This window comes from Varroa jacobsoni, unplaced genomic scaffold (assembly GCF_002532875.2).
Source record: "Varroa jacobsoni isolate VJ856 unplaced genomic scaffold, vjacob_1.0 scaffold_180, whole genome shotgun sequence".
Taxonomy (NCBI): Eukaryota; Metazoa; Arthropoda; class Arachnida; order Mesostigmata; family Varroidae; genus Varroa; species Varroa jacobsoni.
The window spans coordinates 22,523-43,675 of record NW_019213082.1 but is presented as its reverse complement, the minus strand read 5'-3'; the positions used below and the strand labels follow the sequence as shown (position 1 = coordinate 43,675).

At 40.3% G+C, this 21,153-nt stretch overlaps 1 protein-coding gene across 1 annotated transcript; it reads right to left on the bottom strand.

Moving 5' to 3' along the window:
* Positions 1-20: 20 nt before the first annotated feature.
* LOC111271771 (uncharacterized) lies at positions 21-20,943 on the bottom strand. The gene is made up of 12 exons (XM_086973017.1): positions 19,592-20,943; positions 8,866-8,954; positions 6,982-7,204; positions 6,285-6,808; positions 5,984-6,099; positions 4,633-4,806; positions 3,241-4,456; positions 2,759-2,942; positions 2,253-2,398; positions 1,907-2,040; positions 945-1,044; positions 21-730 (listed from the first exon to the last, which is right to left on the bottom strand). Exons 1-12 carry the CDS (start codon positions 19,653-19,655, stop codon positions 296-298), a joined length of 3,405 nt encoding a protein of 1,134 aa, XP_086829143.1. The 5' UTR covers positions 19,656-20,943; the 3' UTR covers positions 21-295.
* Between the last annotated feature and the right edge of the window lie 210 nt (positions 20,944-21,153).

Here is a 21,153-nt window from a genome sequence, read left to right as displayed (position 1 = left end):
TATATATATATATTTTACCTAGTCGTTTTGGGCCTCAACTAGAAAAAAATGTTATTATGTATAGCTCCTCCAGGCATCTCCGAGGTGTACTACTACTAAGCAAACCAGCTCATTTAATTGGTAACAGTACGTTCACTATTTTGTTGTACAGAATTTTTAACCTTATTTCATCTCTACACGCTAAACATTTGAATTTTAAACTAAAGTTTGCCGAACCTTCTCGAGGGCGTTATCTTAGAATTACATAACGAATTCCCCGACCCTGCCTTATCAGATTTGCGCCTCTCTTCACCCCTTACACATCTAGTTTTTCGGGTTTGCTGCTACCGCTTACAGCTCGCCTCGAGATGCTTAGGGAGCGTCGCACCCATTTAGGAGAAATGGGCGCACGGCCAACCGGTAGCGCAAAGCCACCCTCTACTTTCTTACGTTTAGCACTTGGCTTAACGTTTCCATCTGTTGCATCTCCGCTCTCTTGTTCCCCAGTACCACCCCCACTATAAGCATTGTTATTACTGGACCGCAAAGGTGACAGTGGTTGTTTTTCGGGGGATGACGATTCGCTTGCCATTAGCGACATGGATGAACGATGGTGAGTTGATGAACTAGAACCACCCAGTATCCGGGGTCGCAGAGAGGTGGTTGAAATACTTACGCCGTGGCGGCCGCGGCTGAACTGCATGGTGCTTCCGGGCGGGGAATGCGGTGAGGAGGTTTCTTCTCGAACCATCTACAAAGAGAGTTAAATGTTCACTGGTGAGTGCGTGATTCATGAACAGTCATGTCCCCTATTTGAACTTGGTACGTTCTGTCTGGAAAAGTGTCCAAAATACGCAATATTTTACTGCATTAGACAAAAATTTTCGAAAACGAAAGACAATGAGCTGAACCGCTATAGTTCCTTCAAAACAACAAATTATATGTGCATACATAGACCTACAGACCTTGTTGCTGCTAGCACCCAGAAGGCCTTTTTTGATAAGATTACTGAACGTTCGGGTCAGCTTCTTCGGCGTAGACATCTCTGAAACGTTCGATAACGACCTGCTCCAACGCACATATTACGAGAAGATTAAGTCATACGAAAGCGTTCATCTTACTGTTTCGACATTCATCTAAGTTCACACACACAAGAAGACTAACCAAAAAATTAAAACATATCTTACTTAGAATGAGCGGAGAAAAGCGGACAGGAAATGCGTTTCCATGACATCCTTTCGAGGCATTTAGCAGACTCATACAAATCAATTTGCTTTTATATTCCAAGCCTAGAAAGGCCCGCATGAAACTGTGCCGGTTTCAGACCGTTCTTGTATCGGATGTTTCTACTTATTCCACAAACTAGCTAATGCTACACTCGGTCAGGTTTCGTATAACGCAGTAGATTTGTGGTTGCGGTTAATGAAACTAGTGTTTCAAATGTAAGACTGCTCTGTCGGATCTTTACAAAGCTAAAGGAGGCATACTGATTGTGTATTCACTACCAATGCGCTGCCACTTTAAGATGATCGACAGCGTAAAAGTCTACTTACGTGAAAAATAAAATTAGATTGGGGTTATCGACGATAGCCCAACGTAATATGTAATCATGCTAGTAGCATAGAAACCTTACAGCTACGCTGCCTGGTGGCTATGCTACGCGTTGAGAGGTGTTGTTGAAACTCTACGTTACTAAGTTGGATTCTTTTGATTGATCTCGTATTGTCAGCGAAGCAGAAACAAAATCCGGCAAGCATTAATTTTTACTTTTAGTTAACATTATGCTTACTTAATATATTATATTTGAAAACTCGTAAATACGGACACGTCATTGAGGCCTTAAAAGCGAATTAGAAGTCTCAGTAGGAGGTAAAAATGGAAGAAAGCTATTTTCTCTTCATAATAGCTGGCAATTTGTGTAACCCACCTTGCAAGTTGCGTCACTGGTGTACTGCCGTGATGAGCTTGTGACAGCATTAACAACAGCGAATCTGAACGGAGTCCCTCCTTTCGATCACCGGAAGTCGCTGACGTAGTAATGCGCTCGACTTCGAACGAATTCTGTAACGTAGCCGTCGGACAACGTAATGGACGGGTCCCAATTGTACAGTTGGCGTTTGCTATCTAATCTGACTTCTATATGTAGGCCGTTCAGGTAACCTTATTTAAACTGCACAATATTATGCTTCATTAAATACAAGTATCTATAACTGTAAATCTGAACACAACTGCGGTAAGCAGGTTTTTATACCGCGTAAACAATTGGGTCGTACCGTATTTGTACTATCCAGTTTTTTCATAAGCGCTTCTTTGGCCTGGATATCCTTGAGGTCGAGAAGTATTCGCTCTTCAGAGTAGTCGGCTGCCTCGCTGCCTGCTGCTAGCAATTCCGTGTCGTTTCCATCGACTTCGGACACTCCTTCCCTGAAGAAAGCAACACATGCTCAGATTTAGCAACAAAGAAAATTAAACAAATGGCGACCGTAGAGAGAGCGCTAAATGTGTTGAGTAGCTTCTCCGGCTGCAGATCATGACACCGAGAAAGGCTCGAACACAACAAAACTCAGTTAATTTGTCAGAGAATAGTTAGTTATTTGCCAAATAAGATTTGCGAAATCTAGATTTGGTGTTTATCCAATAGTTCACTATAACATCAATAAATTAATATAACAACTCTTCGCGAAAGCGATTAAAAACCATTAATCAAGGCATCGAAACCTTCCGTCCGGAGAAACAACATCCTATTTACTAGGATGGTACTTGGTAAAACATCAAAAACCTTGCCTTGACAAAACAGAGCTGGCAATTTCCTTGCGCTGCTCACGAAAAACGATTTCAAGAAGTCGCCTGAGCATGGGGTCTGGGTCCTCGTTCACTAGAAGCGTGTTGATCTTGTCGAAATGAATGAAAGCAACATGCTTGTAGGGTTTATGATGTTTACTATTCAGCTTTTTCCGAGCAATCTAGAATATCGACAAAATGCGGAGCGAAAATGTAATATGCTAGGTTGTTTCAGTTCTTCAAAGGTCTTCAAAGTCTCTATGCTAATAATAGGGGGACAAACAAAAGCTTATCATATCAGTGTCTATTTTGGCTCCATGCGTAGCTTAGGTACGCTATACTCATTTTCATAACTTCTCCGTACCACTTTATCATTTGGGAATGGTTATACTTGAAATGTAAAAAAGCCGCAGCTAAATATCGAGTGTATGTTAACATAACAGTAAACGATCAATTTCATGAGCATTATAAAGCATTTACCTCTAGACCGTGCGAGAATAGGAAGCACGTAACCTCAACGTTTTTCAATGATTTTTGACCATTAGTTTGACTGAGCGTCTCTGAAGTGGCCACCAACGTCGCGTCACAGTGGTGATTGAGCGTGTATTTCTTCGACCAGTACATTGCCGGAATATCTTCAATGGTATTCTGTATTCTCAAGGCCTCGCAAATCATTAGCGTCTGGCTTTTCGAGTCATTCATTTGGCGTAGCGAGTCCTCGATAAACCGATAAACTCTCATGGCGTCCTGCCCACCAAGACGTACTTTTGCTGCTTCTGAACGCATTTTTTCCTCATGCATCGATGAGCCTTTAATACTACTTTCAAGCCGCTTAGCCATGCGCTCGCTTTCATCGCTGTATCGCTTCAGCAAATTCAGAATTGACGGCCACCTCTGTACAGGGCGAATGAGAAGATGAAGAAACTTTTCCCTGTTGCATTCAGGTCGCTCTTCAACTCGGCGCACGAATTCCGCAAATCGTGGATTTTCTGTAAGCAGGGCCTCTACCCGAGCTTTGATTGTCTCCAAGCCGTTCAGGAATGTTTTATACGTGGCAACAATGTTGTTTACATTTTCTTTAACGGGACCCGTATTCGCTGTATTATCTGCAAGACCTTTACGTCCCAAACGCTTTAAAAAAGTTTTATTGTGCTGTTGAATGTTAGCCTCTACCTCCGGTATCAGGCCGCACGCATCTTCGCCGTGAAAAATTGGCGCAATATTGCGAAAATCTAGATCTTTTAGTGCAGCTTCCATTCGCTTGTGAAGGGTTGTATGTAGGTCAATAATGTTGGGGATCTCCTTAAAGATTTCCTGTCTCTCGAAACGTGTAATAATATCGTCGCGATCTCGCTCAGAGGCTCGCTCTGATGTTCTCTCAGATCCAGATCTATCGGAACTTCGGTCGGATGCGGACCTCTCAAGCTGATGGGAGGCTTTTTGATGTTTTTTGTCAAAGTCAAGATGTCCCAAGTATTCGGTTGCCATATCCATAATAAACTTCAGAATTTTTAAATAGTTTGTTTCCGTGTCAAAGAGTTCGATAAGCACAAGATGTCGCTGGTCCGTGATTTCGTTTGTACGAATAGGCGATGCAGCTCCCATTGACGGGGACACACTGCCTGCACAGGAATCCCGACGGGAGAGTTCCTCTACTCGGGGCGATAGTAGTAACGATTCCATTGACTTTTTGGTTCTGGAAGAAAAATACGCGGTACTATATAGTTAACCACTTCGAAAATTGACAAGAAGCTAGATGGCTCAACATACGAATGTATGTAAAATAATTTTAGGAACGTTACTGTTCTTTTCGAAAGGCACCTCCAAATAAGTGTGTATTCCTAAATCAGTGACGATCTTTATCTGACAAACCTGGGTGGAACTCCTGGGCTATCAGCACCGCGCTTTCGTCTTCCCGGTGGACTTGACTTGCCGCCTCCTGAAGTATTTCCCAAACTTGCTACGGCCGCCGCTACGACTCTTCGCGCGTCATAACTTTCATGCTTTTCGCAAAGAGCATATCCTTGAGCAATGGAGTCGTAGAACCTTTAAAATGGGCACGCAAAAGAGCTTTTAGAAATTCATATATTCTTTAAGTTTCAATTGTTTTATGTAACTTACTCGAGACTACGTCGTGTGATAATAGGGCATAAGAATAATTATTGAGCATTCTATTATAATCATATGTTGCTATTTATCTAGATGTGTCCTCTTTTTTTAAGAACGCTCAATCGTTTGAAGTGTTCCACGCAAGTTGAAGCAGCTGAGACGCATGCATTTATGAATCACAAAAAGACCTGGCGCTGGCTATAGTTGGTTCTTATCATTTACATCGTACCTCGTCTATTATTGTGGGACCAGACTAACCAAAAAGGGTGATGTACATTTAGACTTCACTTTTATGCTTCATCATCCAGAATATGACTTTGACATCACTATAGAGAAAAAATGACCACTTGGATAATTTTATCTAATGTACACTCCGTTTGCTAATTGTCGCCCAGTGCACGCTATATGCAAGATACATAGATGATGATAGACTGACTGAAAACAACATACTTTCAATCAAGAGAGCTATGACCATTTGTAACAATACAGATGTATATAGTAGTTGCTCTCAAATGGACACTATGCTCTAATATAAATACTTCGCATAATATATTACTCGAGCGATAGAAAGAAACCAGAACTGTATGATGGTCAACCGAATTACTACTTGTGTTTTTTCGCATTCGTATGTTTATGCTTTAATTATTACAAACAAATGAATCATGAGAACAAAATAGGAGCTGCTGAAATTGTCATGCCCTGGTTCAGCCTGGATTAAATCTGGTTCAGTCAAAAAAACATTTTCCGAAAAGGATCATCGTTCCCTTTCTTCTGTTTACGCCGGAAATGAAAAAACAATTCCTCTTTTTCTAGAGCTTCTGACTGTGAATTGAAGTACTTAGGTGTAAAGCTTTCAACTATCGTTATTGGTATGACTAATATATGTCGTGAACTGACGTAGATCGTACATAAAAGCGACGCATATTCATGCTATAGGACAACCAGGACAATGAGTTGCACATGCAAAGACTAAAGGTACTGTGTACGTTTTGTTTTTGCCAAGTAATACTACCCATATGTCGTGTACTGAACTCGTGTACGCACTTCGGTAAATAAACAAGCTTTCAAACGATACAATCGCTGGCGAAATTTGTGCATCAAAATAACTACTAACCAATTTTCGTAGACAATTGCGGATTTCGCTGAAAGTTCTCTGTGTAGTTTCTTGAGATCCTCCATGGAACAGCCCTTACGGCAGACGACCACAATGTAAGTACCGTTACCGGACACCTGTTACAAACACGCATATGCACAACGTTAAATAATACGTACAGCCGTATTTTGCATCTTCTGACACGCAAAAGTGTTAAAGGGTGCATTAGCTATTATTATGATTACTGTTATCATTGCTAGCTGTCAATACCTGTGTACAATATAACTGGTGAAACTGATTGGTAAAATTTATAACAACTTACACTTCCCGTTATCGCAGCGCCATTAGCCATGGCGCGTTGACGAAGCTGTTCAGGGTCCTCGCCAGCAGCCTCGAACCCACAGAGGAACATTTTCAGCCGTGAAAATACTGGGAGACGAAACTGCTCGACAATGTCGTTACTTAGCTCAAAGTCAAGACTGGTCCTCTGTTCCCATAAGGCGTCAAGAAATCCTGGTCCTACAACGGGTATTTCGAAGGACCGCGCCAACTTGTATTGATCACCATAGGCCCATGGAGTCACCAAGAGATCCGCGTCTTGAACGCGTTTTGCAAGTCGGCCACCCAACGCATAGATTTTCGCTCGATATGTAGTTTGTTCATGTTTAAACACTTGCAAGCAACATTTCTTTCCCAGCAGAATCGTAGTCAACATAGAATGACCCGTGAAAGGAAGTTGTGGGATCGCTGTACTGGTTGATAGACTAGCGTCATCTTCACGAGTCGCTGCCTTATTAGCCGCCTTCATGTCACCGTCGCCTTCATGTTCCATCGGCTTTCTGCAGTCTGAAATACCGCGATGACAGTAGCAAACAGCACCAATTTAGTAAGCCATCTTTAAGACGGTAAGGTAATTTTTCGCGTATATCCAAAGAAGTTATACCTGCACTGAACTACGGAAACTCCTACAGACTGCATTTGAAACGCGTCTTAGCCAATTATTTGTTTCGCAAACATACCGAAAGAAGACGGCGGGCCAACGTTTCCTGCGTCATTGGCATTCGGCGAACTTCCTGCAGTAGCGGCTACAGCCCGCTTTATGCAGGTCGGCCCATAGAAAAGTAGAGTGGACAAGCGTGTTTCCAGTATGTGCGCAAAATCCATGACAACGATGCAACTCCGGTCGTTACCCAACATTTCCAAATCTGTGTATGATTTGAACTCAACTTGAAAACCCATAAGCTGAAAGCGTCGGATATTGAATGTCATTAATGATTTCCATCACGAATGATGAATGTTAGAATGATGAGTAACTAGAGAGCCTTTGAGGAGTGCTTTGCAAGTACGCAGACATGTGCGCAAGCGTAAACGAAATGATACGAACGGTCGTTACCGAGAGCTGCAAGGCATCTAAATGAATGTACCGCTACTTGCGTATAATAAGTGTCCAGTGAGATATTGATTTTAATTAGTACTTGTTCTAGGAAAGGTTTCCGCTATAAGCCTTACAGCTAAAATGAAACGTTTGCGCGGAGATGTGCTCTGTACTGGAGTCCGTCGCATTACCCAGCAAAGTTGAGCCATCCAGCATTTCGAGTACAGCTCTTTGAAAAAGTGAATACCCTTAGATATTAAAATATTGGTTCTATGACTGCCTATCGTTTTTCCAGACTCAAAATTGCGCGTTGTAAAAAAAAGAAGTAAAACCAATCAACAATGAGTTGCTTATGCTAGGGAATTTCACATACAAGGAGAAGCGCAAAAAATTCCAGAAACAATTGTGCACGTGAAAGAATACGATTGCGATAGCTGACCCAAAAAGTTCGTGTCCGCGGTGTAGGATTTTATAATATATGATTTTATAGCATTTTAAACCGGTAATATATGGTATTTCTGTGAATTAAAGGGATCGTACCAGCAGATGATATAAGCCATATACAGCGTATTCATAGTTCTTCTAAACAGGTCCTGAGCATGAGAAAAGTACCACGCTTTCTTGCAAATCTAATCTCTTGGAACAGTTAACGAAGAGAAATCAAGTTAATCAAAGCGTGATCAAAGGTTAATCAAAGTTACTATTGTTTTATGCTAAACAAGACGATGCTGACTGCCCAAAAACAGTGCGCGGCGATTAATAGAACTAGCGACAAGACATAGAGGGCTTACCCTAGTTTACGTTAAGGAGCACCAAAGCGAATCACAAGAAAAATGCCTTCAAAAGTACCTACAGCAGCATTAGACATAGTAAACGCTCTCCTACAGTCCCAGGTTTTACTATACTGTGTAAATGAGTGGGAAGGCAGCCATGAGGGCACTTCACCTCAACGAGTTGTGAACCTGCTAGACCGGGTTTAGGTGTTAAAAAATGTAGAGCCTTGTACTGTAAGAAGAAGATTTTCTGCTGAGCACTGCCTGAATCTCTTCACAAGCACACTATGGTGCAGTGCTCCATACTATTGAAAAGGTGTAACAAATGGATGTGATGGCAGATAAAATATTTGGTGCTTTTTTTTAATTTGATTATGCCCTCCACAAGCGAGCTTACTAGCATGCCGATAAAGTTGCTAGCATTAACCTGATTATCGGTTCTGTTGTATGGCGTTTATCTGAATGATATATGCTTAAATCAGTCGAAATCTAGAATTAGATCTTGGACAATATAATAATATAACGTACGAAATTAATAATATAACGTACACCGTGTCAATGAAACATTGTTTTTCATGTGTAAGACAATACATTACACTCAATACCCATTAGAGATCATACTCAAAATATACCCATTGCACTCAGACAATTGTCCCATCTAAAAAAATAAAGACAAAACATTTCGCACTTCTACAGAATCACATGAAGGAAGATTAAACCAAATCGAGCAAACTTGTATTTTGTAATCCTCCTACCTTAAGAGCAATGACAACTTCACGTTGTTCATCATTCTCTCCTTCAAGAACAACACAGGCACGGGAGATTTCCTCGAGCGACCGCTTCTCTGAAAAGGCGGAGTAAGAAAATCTTTATACCGCTTATGTAATCGATTTCCACAAACACTTTACTAAAAAAAACTTACTGTTACCTAGCCTTAAGGTAAGGTTCTAAATTCATGAGCTACTCAACGAGCTCAGCAATAACAGATGATCATTTAACTAGTAAATACGAGTTTTTTGGATAGCTAATAATATATTTGCTATCTTAAATAAACGCTAGCACATTTGAAGAACAAGGATTACTACTGATTTGCATAAAGCATTTCATCGAAATTAACTAAACCTGTATACGTCTAGCTTGGGTTCGATGCAAAAAGCTTTTGATCTATGCAATTAGCGATCTAAATTTCATTAAAGACGACAAGAGGTTCCCACTAGCAAAGCTTCATTTCATTTGAACGTGCAGATGCGTATCATTTTTTGTTATTTAACCTATTTGATTTGACCAATAGGTGTATTTGTCGCCTATCCCGTATAGCTAGAACATTTCTTAATCTATACGACAGCTTTTTCTAGAGCTGTTATTAGATATGGCGAAATATTTCACCATACCATCGCCGACATAAGTAAACAAAACGTCTTACGCGTATATATGCTAGTACGCATTATAACTTTTTCTAAATATGACACTAGTCTAGATCAAGGAAGGAATCAACAGTTCAGCAAATTATGCATGTTTACGTGACTTGTTTTAGAACAAGGCTCTTTATTCATGTCGGCTTTTATAATGGGCCCTCGTAAAATGACCACCTGCTCACTTCGTTTCCTGTCAAGGCTTTCAGTGAGCCAAACTAAGAAAGAATCCATCTCTGTTTCCTCTATTTTCCCTCTCTCTCTCTCTAGTTTCCTCTCCCGTAATAACGCTACGAAGAAACGCATTAGCTGACTTCGATCAAGCACCACGTGACATGATGCAAAAATGAATATGCTTTCACGTTAGAGAAAGCCTCTTAAAAACAGAATTGTTCAGTAGTAGCTACTATGTACATTGCAATGGCAATAGCGTTTTAGCTGTTATCAAGTATAATCATAGCTAAAACTGAAACTTTGCTAAACGACAGGCCGTGCAATAAATATCGTGACAATAAAAAAAAAAGTTATATGATCTTGATTTTATAACAGTTGTTGTTATTATTAAGTGTTCCTATATATAGTTCTTCGAGTACATAATAATGACTCAAAGACGAAAACTGGCACCAGGAAAATTGTAGAAGGAACTAAGAGACTATGCAGTTCCTAAAGCCAATGATGAGTTGACAGCCTCGTCCTCGTCTGCAATTAATTAAGGCCCAATTAATAGCAAAAAAAGTTTTTACACAACTGCTTTTGAATTATAGCTATTGTATCCAAGCTTCATTAACGCTACCAATTTGAAAATTTGCTTGAAATACATAAAACTTTCGAGGGCTTTTGCTTAGATGCAGAAACCGGATAGACAAATTTCCTACTGGTCAATTGCAACATCTGCCAAGTTCAGGTGAGTTTTCCTCTACTAGGTACTGTGATTAGTAATTAACAGGCCCTCCTATCGTGTTCGATGCCGGCCTGGGAGTCGAAACACGCACGCTTCTCATAGGTGACATCCGTTTCGGCAGCTCCACACTAAATTACTTCGTCTAACATAACGCGCTCATATCGAGTACAGTCACACTATTGAGAAACTCGAGGGTACGGCACAAAAATAATCCGATTTCCCCATAGACATTTGATAAGGACGTCTCGAAAATGGACATTGCTACGGTACACACTCGAATTGTATTATATGACAACAGGCATCCATCATTATTTCTAAGCGGTTAAACAGATGCGTTAACGTAGTTGTTCGGTATTGTCTTTGCTGATGCCTGTAACAGCAGCGTAAAATTGCGGCAAGCAGCGAAGGACTCGCGAAGAAAAATGATAAAATTAAGACTAAACATCTGACACATCCTATTCTGGGAAGGCTCACTTTAACACGAGCTGAGCCAGTCAACCGACCATGTTAAGCACAGATCAAATTTACTGGCGCAACAATTACTCAACAAATCAAGCTAGCTACAGCCAGAAGGCGGCAAAAAGCTCTGTGTGACAGGCAAAGTCCTAAATTTTCTAGTAAACTGAATTTGCATTTGTCAGCTGATAGAATGAGTGGAAGCAACATTATTCGATGACACTGAAATTCGCTTCTGCAGAAACTCGGCGATCTATCTATGCGTCGAAGCTGTCGGAAAAATGTACGCTAATAGGAAGCCTTGTACTATTACGCGAACTTAGTCGCTACGAAAGCTGCTTAAATCAATGTCGCGTATAACCCGAATCAGAAATACAGAATTGATGCTCCACAATGATACCTTATAACCCTTTCGAGGCTAAAATATATGCTTACAATTCGAAAATAACATGTCGATGGAAGAGCATTTACAAAACCACATGCTGCCTTTATACGGAAGCCAAATTGATCAGAGCGAACAGGAAAGACATAACGACACATCTGTGCCCCGAACAATTGTTTGTCCCAAATGAGCCATTTGCCTTTTCTGTTACTAATGGGTATGCATGCAGCGCTTTCCCTACAGAAGTTCGTAAAAGCTCTGCCACACTAGCATACAGACCACTAAGCACGACAAGTACGACCTAACCTCTTGTATACTCCTAAACAGTAATGCCATGGTTTAATAACGTTTCCCACTTTCGACTGGATTGTTACACAAGCGCATGTATTGCAATGTATTACTCTCCGGATATTGACTGGCCTCTTGTACTTAGAGGCCACTGTGCTATGTCACCCTACTCAAAAAAAAGGGTCCGCATGTCTACACTGTACTGCTAAGGGGGCGTCTGACATGCGTCTGTATTCAGTAGCGATCACTGCAATCATAGGGGATCCCTTCTCCAATGATTAGAGATCAAAACAAAATGCACGACCATATTGTAGCAACATAAGCTATTTAATGAATAAAAAAATCCATCTATCCTAGTTTTGTGTACTAATAGTAAAAAATGAACCGTCAATTAGTATTAGCAGCACTAGTTAGATTCTGCACAGAATTCAATCGATTGAATAACGACATATCTTGCTTGTTAAATCAGTACATAACTCGATCGAATCGGTTAGACAGTAAGATCCAAAGTAAGCTTCTTCTAACCCAAGTTTACCTGAGACATCTGAAGCTTTCTGAATGCATATAAGCTAATATGTACCCAGCAAAACGCTGGATCCACCATAATGAACATTTAAATGCAATGTTCTACCGCTGAAACGGAATAACCGTCTCCAAGTAACTCATATAAACGCTTCGCAGCGACGCAAGTGACTACAGCTGTGCGTCTAGCGATTACGTCTCGCGTAACTGCTCGACTAGTATCCCGCAAACGCGAAAACATTGAACAACAGAATGTCATATCCTTATCATGGGTTGTAAGAAGTTTCCTGTAAATCGCAAAGTCAGGTAACCACAGGGAAACAAATGTGGTCAAAACCGCCATAATCATGTTGCGACAAGATAAAAGTATTATTTTCCGATTGCCAATGCTCCCCCAATCTGCCGTTGTCGCTGAAAAAAGGCGGTACCTTTTACTGCCGGAATCATTTTTTTTTACCAGACGATGATACAAAAGCCTGTCTTGGTAGACGCTCGAAAAGTCTGGATAACGTTAGGTCAAGGTGTCTTTTCGCTTCGTTACTTCCAAAGCATAGTCGCTAGTCGAGTGAAGGTTTCGTGACGCCGCAGCTGCACCACAGACAAAAGACGAAAGTTGAAGTTGAATGAAAATTTCAACTCGCGTCCAATCTCAGTAAAACCTGTGTCGGCCCGGCCGTACAGGGATTCACTAGCACAATGCACTAGATCACTCTGATTTAAATGTATCTTTGTCATAATTTCAGCACTGGAGTCATTCGCCAATAAGATTTCATTTATATTTTATTTTAAGTCTTCAACACACCTGTACACTAATCCTGCAAGTAGCAAACGTTAACGATCGTTTCGATTTTCGAATCCATTAGTTACCAATATTGTGGAATAATAGTGCCTAAACAACTAGTGTATATAGGCAGCTTAGCAGGACCCATTTGGTGTATATCACATTATTCTGGGTCAGATAAATTATACTGCATGGGTCGTTCTGACGAATGTTGTTTCCAAATTATATTTTGCATTGCATTTTCGAATTTCTGATTAAGCATGCTGCCGCGAACATGCACTCGGTAACATTCTAGGGGATTTTTAAGATACAATACTAAGAAATCACATGCTGTTTGCACAGTACTCGACAGGCTTGCTGCTGAGGTCATGCCAAAACTGTTTGTAGTGCTGTGATTTCAATCCTTTCTTCATAGATGTCATTAACTTTCAATAAAAAAAAACACGTTACAAAAACACGGGCGTGAAATTCTACTTTGGTTCCACGATTGCCATCGTTATTTTTAGTTAATTATTACCTTCTCTATAGAGAAATCTTGTCTTAGTCGTTATCATCATAAAAAGGTACTCAACCACAATATAAAATGTCCAAAGATGTGCTTTATATTAAACACGTTTTTCTCGACTAAGTCGCGTAACGTATTCGTGATTTATATAAATATGTGCTTGCTTCATGGATAACTGAATGACCATCATTACTATTGTAAGATTAGTTCCTATAGTGGGAAAGTGGTTAGCTGTTCCGCGAAACCTCTGAAGTATCTCACAGTCCAAAAAGTTCTCAAGACAACAACTCTTTCTGATTACGTTGTTGTGACAGTGATACGCTATCTTTGTCGGTCGACGTCGAGTGCGGGTGATCCGTTCTGTGTGTTTTGATGGGGATGAACCCTGGATGAATTAATTATTGCTTTTGCTATTATCGGTTGTTTATGGTAGTAACGGGTATCTATAAATACGACACTTATGGAATCTCTCAGCAGCATTTGAATCAACACAAGCAGGATCGGATCAATCGCAACATGACTTGCAATGCTGAGAGTGACCGCGATGGTCGATGCTGCATAGGTTGAATTGTTAAAGTCTAGATGCCCATTTGTTGCAACAGTCTATCTGATCGCATACTTATCTAGTTTACACTAACCGGGCGAATCGGGCTTTGCTTTATAGTAGTACGTATCATGTACCATGTGACGCGTACCAATGCATCAATATAAGCTTTTGTAAAATGATATATATATATATATATATATATTAAAGCTATAGATGATGAGCTATATATATATATATATATATATATATATATATAAGCTATAGATGATGAAATCAACTACTTAAACGTTGGACACTCGAGCAGGCATTAATTTCGATTGCGGAACTGCGGTTGTTGTCCGACAATCTCGCAAACCAGCAAGCTGTTTTAAACCTGACCGCAACCGATTGATTATTCCAGCAAAAAGACAGCCATTAATGGCCAAGCAAGAAGATTATTTACTACAGTGAGACGGCTCTATTAACTGTAGTAAAAGCAGTGGCAGCGGATCAATAACGAAAGCTAACCGCGGGAGCTGACTGTTTTTAGGTCAGCTGACTCAATCGATGAAAACGATTTCAAGACAGCGGGCAAGAAGGGTCAATACTTTGCTTATTCACTCCAGAAAGAAAAGACGCCAGACATGAGAGGCCCCCGATCTCCGAAGGCTACTTAGATAAATGCCCGAAAGGCACATGCTGCGTTAGAAGCCCCCATACAGCAACTGGGCTCTAGAGAAAAGTTATTTCTTACCTTTTCTTGGCTGGAGTACTTCATATGAAATTCTTACGGTGAAAAAGAACAGATACCTAAACGATGTTTAATATATTTATGTATTTTAGTGAAGAACCGTACAGGATAAGGTGTGAGAAAAATGAAATGAATTTTGCTGAGGTTACTTGTGCGACACGCTAATCGCTAAGTAGATGATTTATTACAGACCTAATGATCCGTCTAATAATCATCGACTTCACAGATTCTTGTGTAAATCAGTATAAGTGACTTTACAAGCAAACGTCGACCACTCTGATACTTGCACGCTGCTTTGATTTTTGTCTAACAAAAGCATAAGGTAGACCAGCGTACTGCCTTGCTATTCGATTTCAATTACACAGTAAACTGTAGCTAGTCCAATAAGTAGAACAGAGTCACTTACAAAGACGTGATTGTTGGTTTCGTATACATATTAAGATAAATAGCATATTTAAGAGCTTTTTGTTTTAATTTAAAAGCACATAAAATTGCTAATGCGGTATATAAACTGGAAGTTCATAGGATGTCGTAGGCGGACGTAGAAATTTTCTCACTAGTTGCAATTGAATAATGATTTTCAGTACGTTAGAACATTCTCCTTCATTTTTTATACCTTTTCCTTTTGCCCAAATGTTCTGGCAGCTTCTGGATATCCATAGACCGACTAATGGTGTAATCGTATGTGTTTTTCTATCAAATTCGAACTAATTCGATAGTGCGGTACACTTCTCTACGAGCAACCTAATATAAAGCGCCGAAAGTAGTAATCCCTAATCAGATAGACTTAGATTGGAGGAACGAGCGCATTCAAGTTGGATGATTCTTTGCCCAGTCAAGAAAGCAATGAGGCATAACGATGTGATCTAGAACTATCGTCAAGTAACCATCCTCTGTACTTTAGATTGCCATGCCAACGGTCCTTGAGCCTCTTGAGGAACTCGAAATAGCTGGTTTCATTTATCGTTTCATCTTCAGCGAGTATCTCGTAGAATCATATGCCTTTGATATCCACTGCAACTACTACTATCTTTTTTGTCACAATTTACTCGACACTACCATTGAACTCAACTTCTCTGCACAACAACAACACTGTCTTGCCTCGTCCCTTTGCAGCTGGTAATAAAGATTGAACGATGCCTTGTCGATGACGATTATATGCTCCACACGAGTTTTTCGTTGATTAAGGCTCCACGCTTCAGGCGTGGAATACGTTACACGCATTTCCGATGGCCTGGAGCCACTTTATTCGCAGTATTTGTCTCTCATTTTATAACACTTTACATATGAAATTAGTTTTTAGCCAACAGAACCATTAAGCTTGAAGCTCTGCTTTCGTGAAAAGACTCCTAGACTGCATCGATGACTTTCGTCCTTGACCTTGGGGCCCGGATATCTTGCTATCTTTTCGCTACCTTTCAACACTTCGATCTGCGTACTTACAGTTTTAGTGCTATTCACGTACTGTACTTTCATTTAAGGCCTCTTCGTCTAATGTCTTCACCAATCAACAAGAAATTTCCGCAGGACTACAACCTTCGAAACGCAATGCATTGGCCATTGGGCGTTGATTTTCGAGGCTATCGGGCTAGAAAATTTCTAACATAATTTCTCAACTTACTTTTCGGTTTTCACTTACAAGTTTTTAGAAAACTGGAATATTTATTAGCGAAATTCCGTAATTTAGAAGTTTGAAATTAACTTATTTTCTAAACTAAAGTTTCGATGGATTCACTTGTAACAGCCTAATGGCTAAAGATCGAAGAAAGACACCACGCACTTGCAACGTCTTATTTTATATATGCGCACTTGCATTAGTTACGTTACAAATAGGCCAACATAAACGGCGCGCATAAAACGAACATTCTGCTTCGCTATATTTGTATCTGTTTTATCAATAAAAAACTATCTACATTCTAACATTTGCATGAGACCCATTTGAACGTCATGCTAGATATAGGCAAACCCCGTATTGCATCCTTGCATATCATAATACAAAGCAACATGGTGAAAGGCTCGTTTGGACCTGCCTGGTTTCCTTATCGTATGAGTCTTACAAAAAAATGTATAACGCAAACCCGCGTGTTCGTGCAGATTAACTGATTGTTCGTACTCGTGTACCAAATATGTAGTGCTCTCTTTAGGCCTATGAGCTCAGAATACAAAGAAACAAAAACTGGCAATAGAAATCAACATCATATACGAAACTGGTTCGTGTTGGTGTTCGCCTCTGTCAGTAATTTGTGTAAATGCTAAAAAATTTGACCAGATACCATAAGTTTTTAGATGTCTGCTACCAAATAAACAATCAAAAATAGTTTTTGCCCTTTCTCGACTGTAGCTCAGCTTTACTCTTCGATATATTGAATGCTTTTGAGTATCAAACAACATGGATAATGCCTATGTTATTCGACTGGAACAATAATGTGTCGGATATATCGTCGAATGATTAGTCTTCATCAAATTCATGTTTTACGATGTTGGTAAACGGTATTTTCTATGCAATAATGCAAACGTGAAATACCGCTGTAGGCCACACTACAATCAAAATAATGAGTATAACAATAGTTATAGCAGTTATTGATCGCATAAAAACCTATCTTATTTCTGCTGATGTTCTGAAAATCGGGTCATGTCATTCAATCACTCAACGTTTCTTTGCTTTTTCAACCATTTTTTCGTATAGATTGCAATATTAGTCAGATCTATGTATGACCAAGCACTAGCTCATAAGCTAACGAATCAGTTCCCAGAAGTATCACAGCGACCTGAATAAATATCTGACGTATTGCTGTCAGACATAGCTAAAATATTAGCGAAAACCAACGTCAGGTAGCTCTATGGTGTACCTCCTGTTAGATATGACTCATAATGAGCGTCAACTTCTTCAGGCTCTTCGTTATGCCCCTGTTGATTATTGTGTAGAACCGCAAAATATAGATGTTACTCTGTCATGAAACTTTTATACTGTCCCTAAGCAGCATGGTTTTTAGCCACAAAAATGCACTAGCGTATTTATCATAAGCGATAGTATTATAAATGTATCGGTAAATCTATATAATTTCAAAAAACGTTTATACGTGTAGAGTTACCATCTATAAAGTATTTTTTCCTTCTAGACAAGTCAGTTGTTCCATGGACCTTCAGTAGTTTGCGTGTGTGCGCTCCACATCACTTATAATAGATGAGGTCTTTCTGCGCGACCAACAATCGATAAAACGAACTTGATATGCGCAGACATATAAAAGTAATAATAACAATACAGCGGATTTTGTGCACTGAATATGCTGGTCAGCTCGTGCAACTGTACTGTAACGTTGAATCACTAATTATGGCCATAATCGTGTATAAAATCAGTGTTTTGGCAACATAACATTGATCCCAGTTGCTATGTACAGAAGCCTGCTGATTTAGCTCCCAGCGATTTTCCGGTAGTTGTCAGAAGCAGCTTTAAAGCAACCTTGAACCTGGTCCATGTTACTTTAGCTGGTTGATGCCGTTACGCCGAACAAGTTTAGACAGTCAGAGGCAGAACAAACAAAAGATATACATGTGTTTTATTATGAAATAGGCTTTATGCGGCGATCGATGGCCTGGCAGAACATACAAAGCCTAAACCACTAATTTTTTTTATATAAATGACATATGATTTAACGTGTTAACAATAAAAATAAGCCGACATCACTGTATATACATGGGCATAGCAATCTTTCCTCCAGATAGAATTGAGTTTCCAAGCGAATTTTAAGCCATATCCCACTACGCGCCGATGAATTTTGCTCGCTTAGCGAACTTAAAATTTTGTGTTTAACAGGCAATTTCGATTGTGCTACCAGTGCAAATCAATAACGGACATGGTACTTTTAAGCAGGTTGTTAATTCACATATTTAGGTGTGTTGGGCTTATACTGATAGTTTACTTATGAGTTGTTTATTCAAAAGTGCATTTTGATCAATTAGCATACGCAACCGTTCTTCAGGCACAGTTGGCCTGAAATTGTGTCTCTTTGTCATATACCGGTAGATAGGCTTTAGCGGTAGCAATAGCTGCAATGGCAGCGGTAACACAGTGCCGTGAACTAACCTCACGAAGCTGGAGAAAATGCTTAGCCAATAGTGAATTGGCAGAACAATTCTTCCACAGCCGTAGGCAACGCCAGCTACTGCTGTTTTTTTTGTTAAATGTGCATGAAAGCGGGGGTATAAGAGGGGCGACAAAATCAATGAAACTAATCTAGAAATACTGGCTAACCATCCTTGAAAAACCAAAAGATTCGTTCCATGCAATGTCTCCATTGTTCCGTTTGTTTCGGTTGTCTTTGATTCTATTACTTTTTAATCAAGCTAATGCAAAATAGTGATAATAAGTTACGCAGTATTATGTGAATCATATTGAGAGGAAATAAAGAAGTCTATTTTTTAGCCTATGGTGCGGGATTCATACTTTGACCTTAGACCTTTTTGCCGCATACTAGGCAAGGTACGTAACTTTATAGTATATTGAAATTTCGATATTATATTGATAAATTAAAATTCGACAGCTAGAGAACAAAAAACTTGAAGGCACGTAACCTCGACTAGCCGCTAGCGAGGATTACATCCAAGCAAAGACAGTATTTTAATACACGTACTTCCATATATATGTATATATATATATATATACATATATATGTATATATATATATATATACATATATATGTATATATATATATACAATGTATATATATATATATATATATATGTATATATATATATATATATATACACATTGTTTACGTGTCAAATAGTGTGTTTTGATCGTGTATATATGCGCTGCTGTGCTATTACAGTTGTTGATGGATACTAAAGGGCACACACATATACGTCTGCACAAATGAACATCTGCTACGTGTTAACCCGAGATGGCCTACTACAAAAAAAAAGTCAGATAAACCAATCCAATTGTTGTGAATTTACCATTCGAGGCTGTACTTGATGAGAACCCCGTGGACTCCAGTCCTGTCGCCGCGGAATCATCCATGGCGGAGCCCGCCTCTCCCAGGTGGGGCCAGCACGACACAAAGCAAACAGCGCGTTCTAACCTTTGCGAGCACTTTTCTTTCAGGCTACCCACAAAACCGAAATTTTGCTGTTCGTTCAATTAGATAGAAAACTGGCTTAGTACACAAGCACAAATAGACACATACACAGAGGCCGTATATTGTCTAAGGCACGGGCAGCAGCAAATGGTAGTTCGTTTAACAGTATCCGTAAGTTGTTATCGTTGAATCAAGAAGCGACATTCGTGCGTTCGTTTGCACTCACACATTCGATGTTACACAACGGCCACCGGCAACGGCGTCAGCTAGCGACTTCATCAGCATTAACAACTTCATCAGTAACAACAATAGCATCTGAGACAACCAGGCCGAAACCGAAGCCGCGAGAGTTACACTGAGACAAAGACGAAAACAAGGCGCAAGGAGCTAGCTAATTACGGCGGCAGCTTAAATTTTCACCACGAGAGATAAAAAGCACTTTTATTGAGTTTGAATAGCAGCGGCAACGGCAGAAAGAGTAACAGCAACTCTCTAGAGCTGCCATCAAAGGCAGACCATCGCCATTAGAAAGCGTCAGCAACAGGCGATGGACGGGCAAGCCTACGCTGCAGTCCTTCGTTGTGTCGTTGTGCTGTTACGCTGATTAGTGCCACCGTCGTCGCCAACTGTTGAGTTGTACGGCCGTTTTGGCAATCATTGAGTTAGTTCGGTCTGACCAACATAGCAACGGGAGTGGTACCGACGCTGAACCGACCCCTAATCGGATACCCGGTCATGTTCCGGAAATGCCGAGTCTGCTGTTGCTCACGTACATGGAGCAGGCACGGCCGGCAGCAACGGCAGGGGGCGGCAACACCTAACTGCCACTACCAACTAGATAATCACTGAGACCACTCGTTATCCCACTGGTTTAGCAGTACGCAGTATGACGATTCTTTCAGTGAACTCACGCACGAAAGTAAGTTCGTTTACCCAGTTCAGCTAGTTAGATAAATAGCTAGCTGACCGACGAACCGATGTCAATGTGCAAACTAACGACAAAAATCGGTTGAGCAGCTCTGTTGAATCTTCTCATAAAGGTAACCGGTAGCGTTCGTCGGTATCCGTTGTTGATTGATAGGTATTCGCGCGGGCACTGCACACACTTCAGTTCAACACGAACAGTAGAAACAACGGCATCAATCCAGCAAATCGCTGAATTAAAGACGGCTAGTCTACAGTAAGGAGCGCGCCGGATGTCGTTTCAACCGCCGGCGCCGCTTAATGAATTTGCTCACACCGACTTCCCGACCAACGAACAGTTCGCTCGTTCAGCGTCGCTCCAATAGCGATTTTTCTATGTGTACACACACACACACATACACACACACACACACACACACCCATAGACACAAAGAGACAGACTTCTCTCTATTCTAGCTGTTAAAACAGCAACGAACGTTGGAATTCAAACAAATGTAAACATGGCCGTTGTTGGCG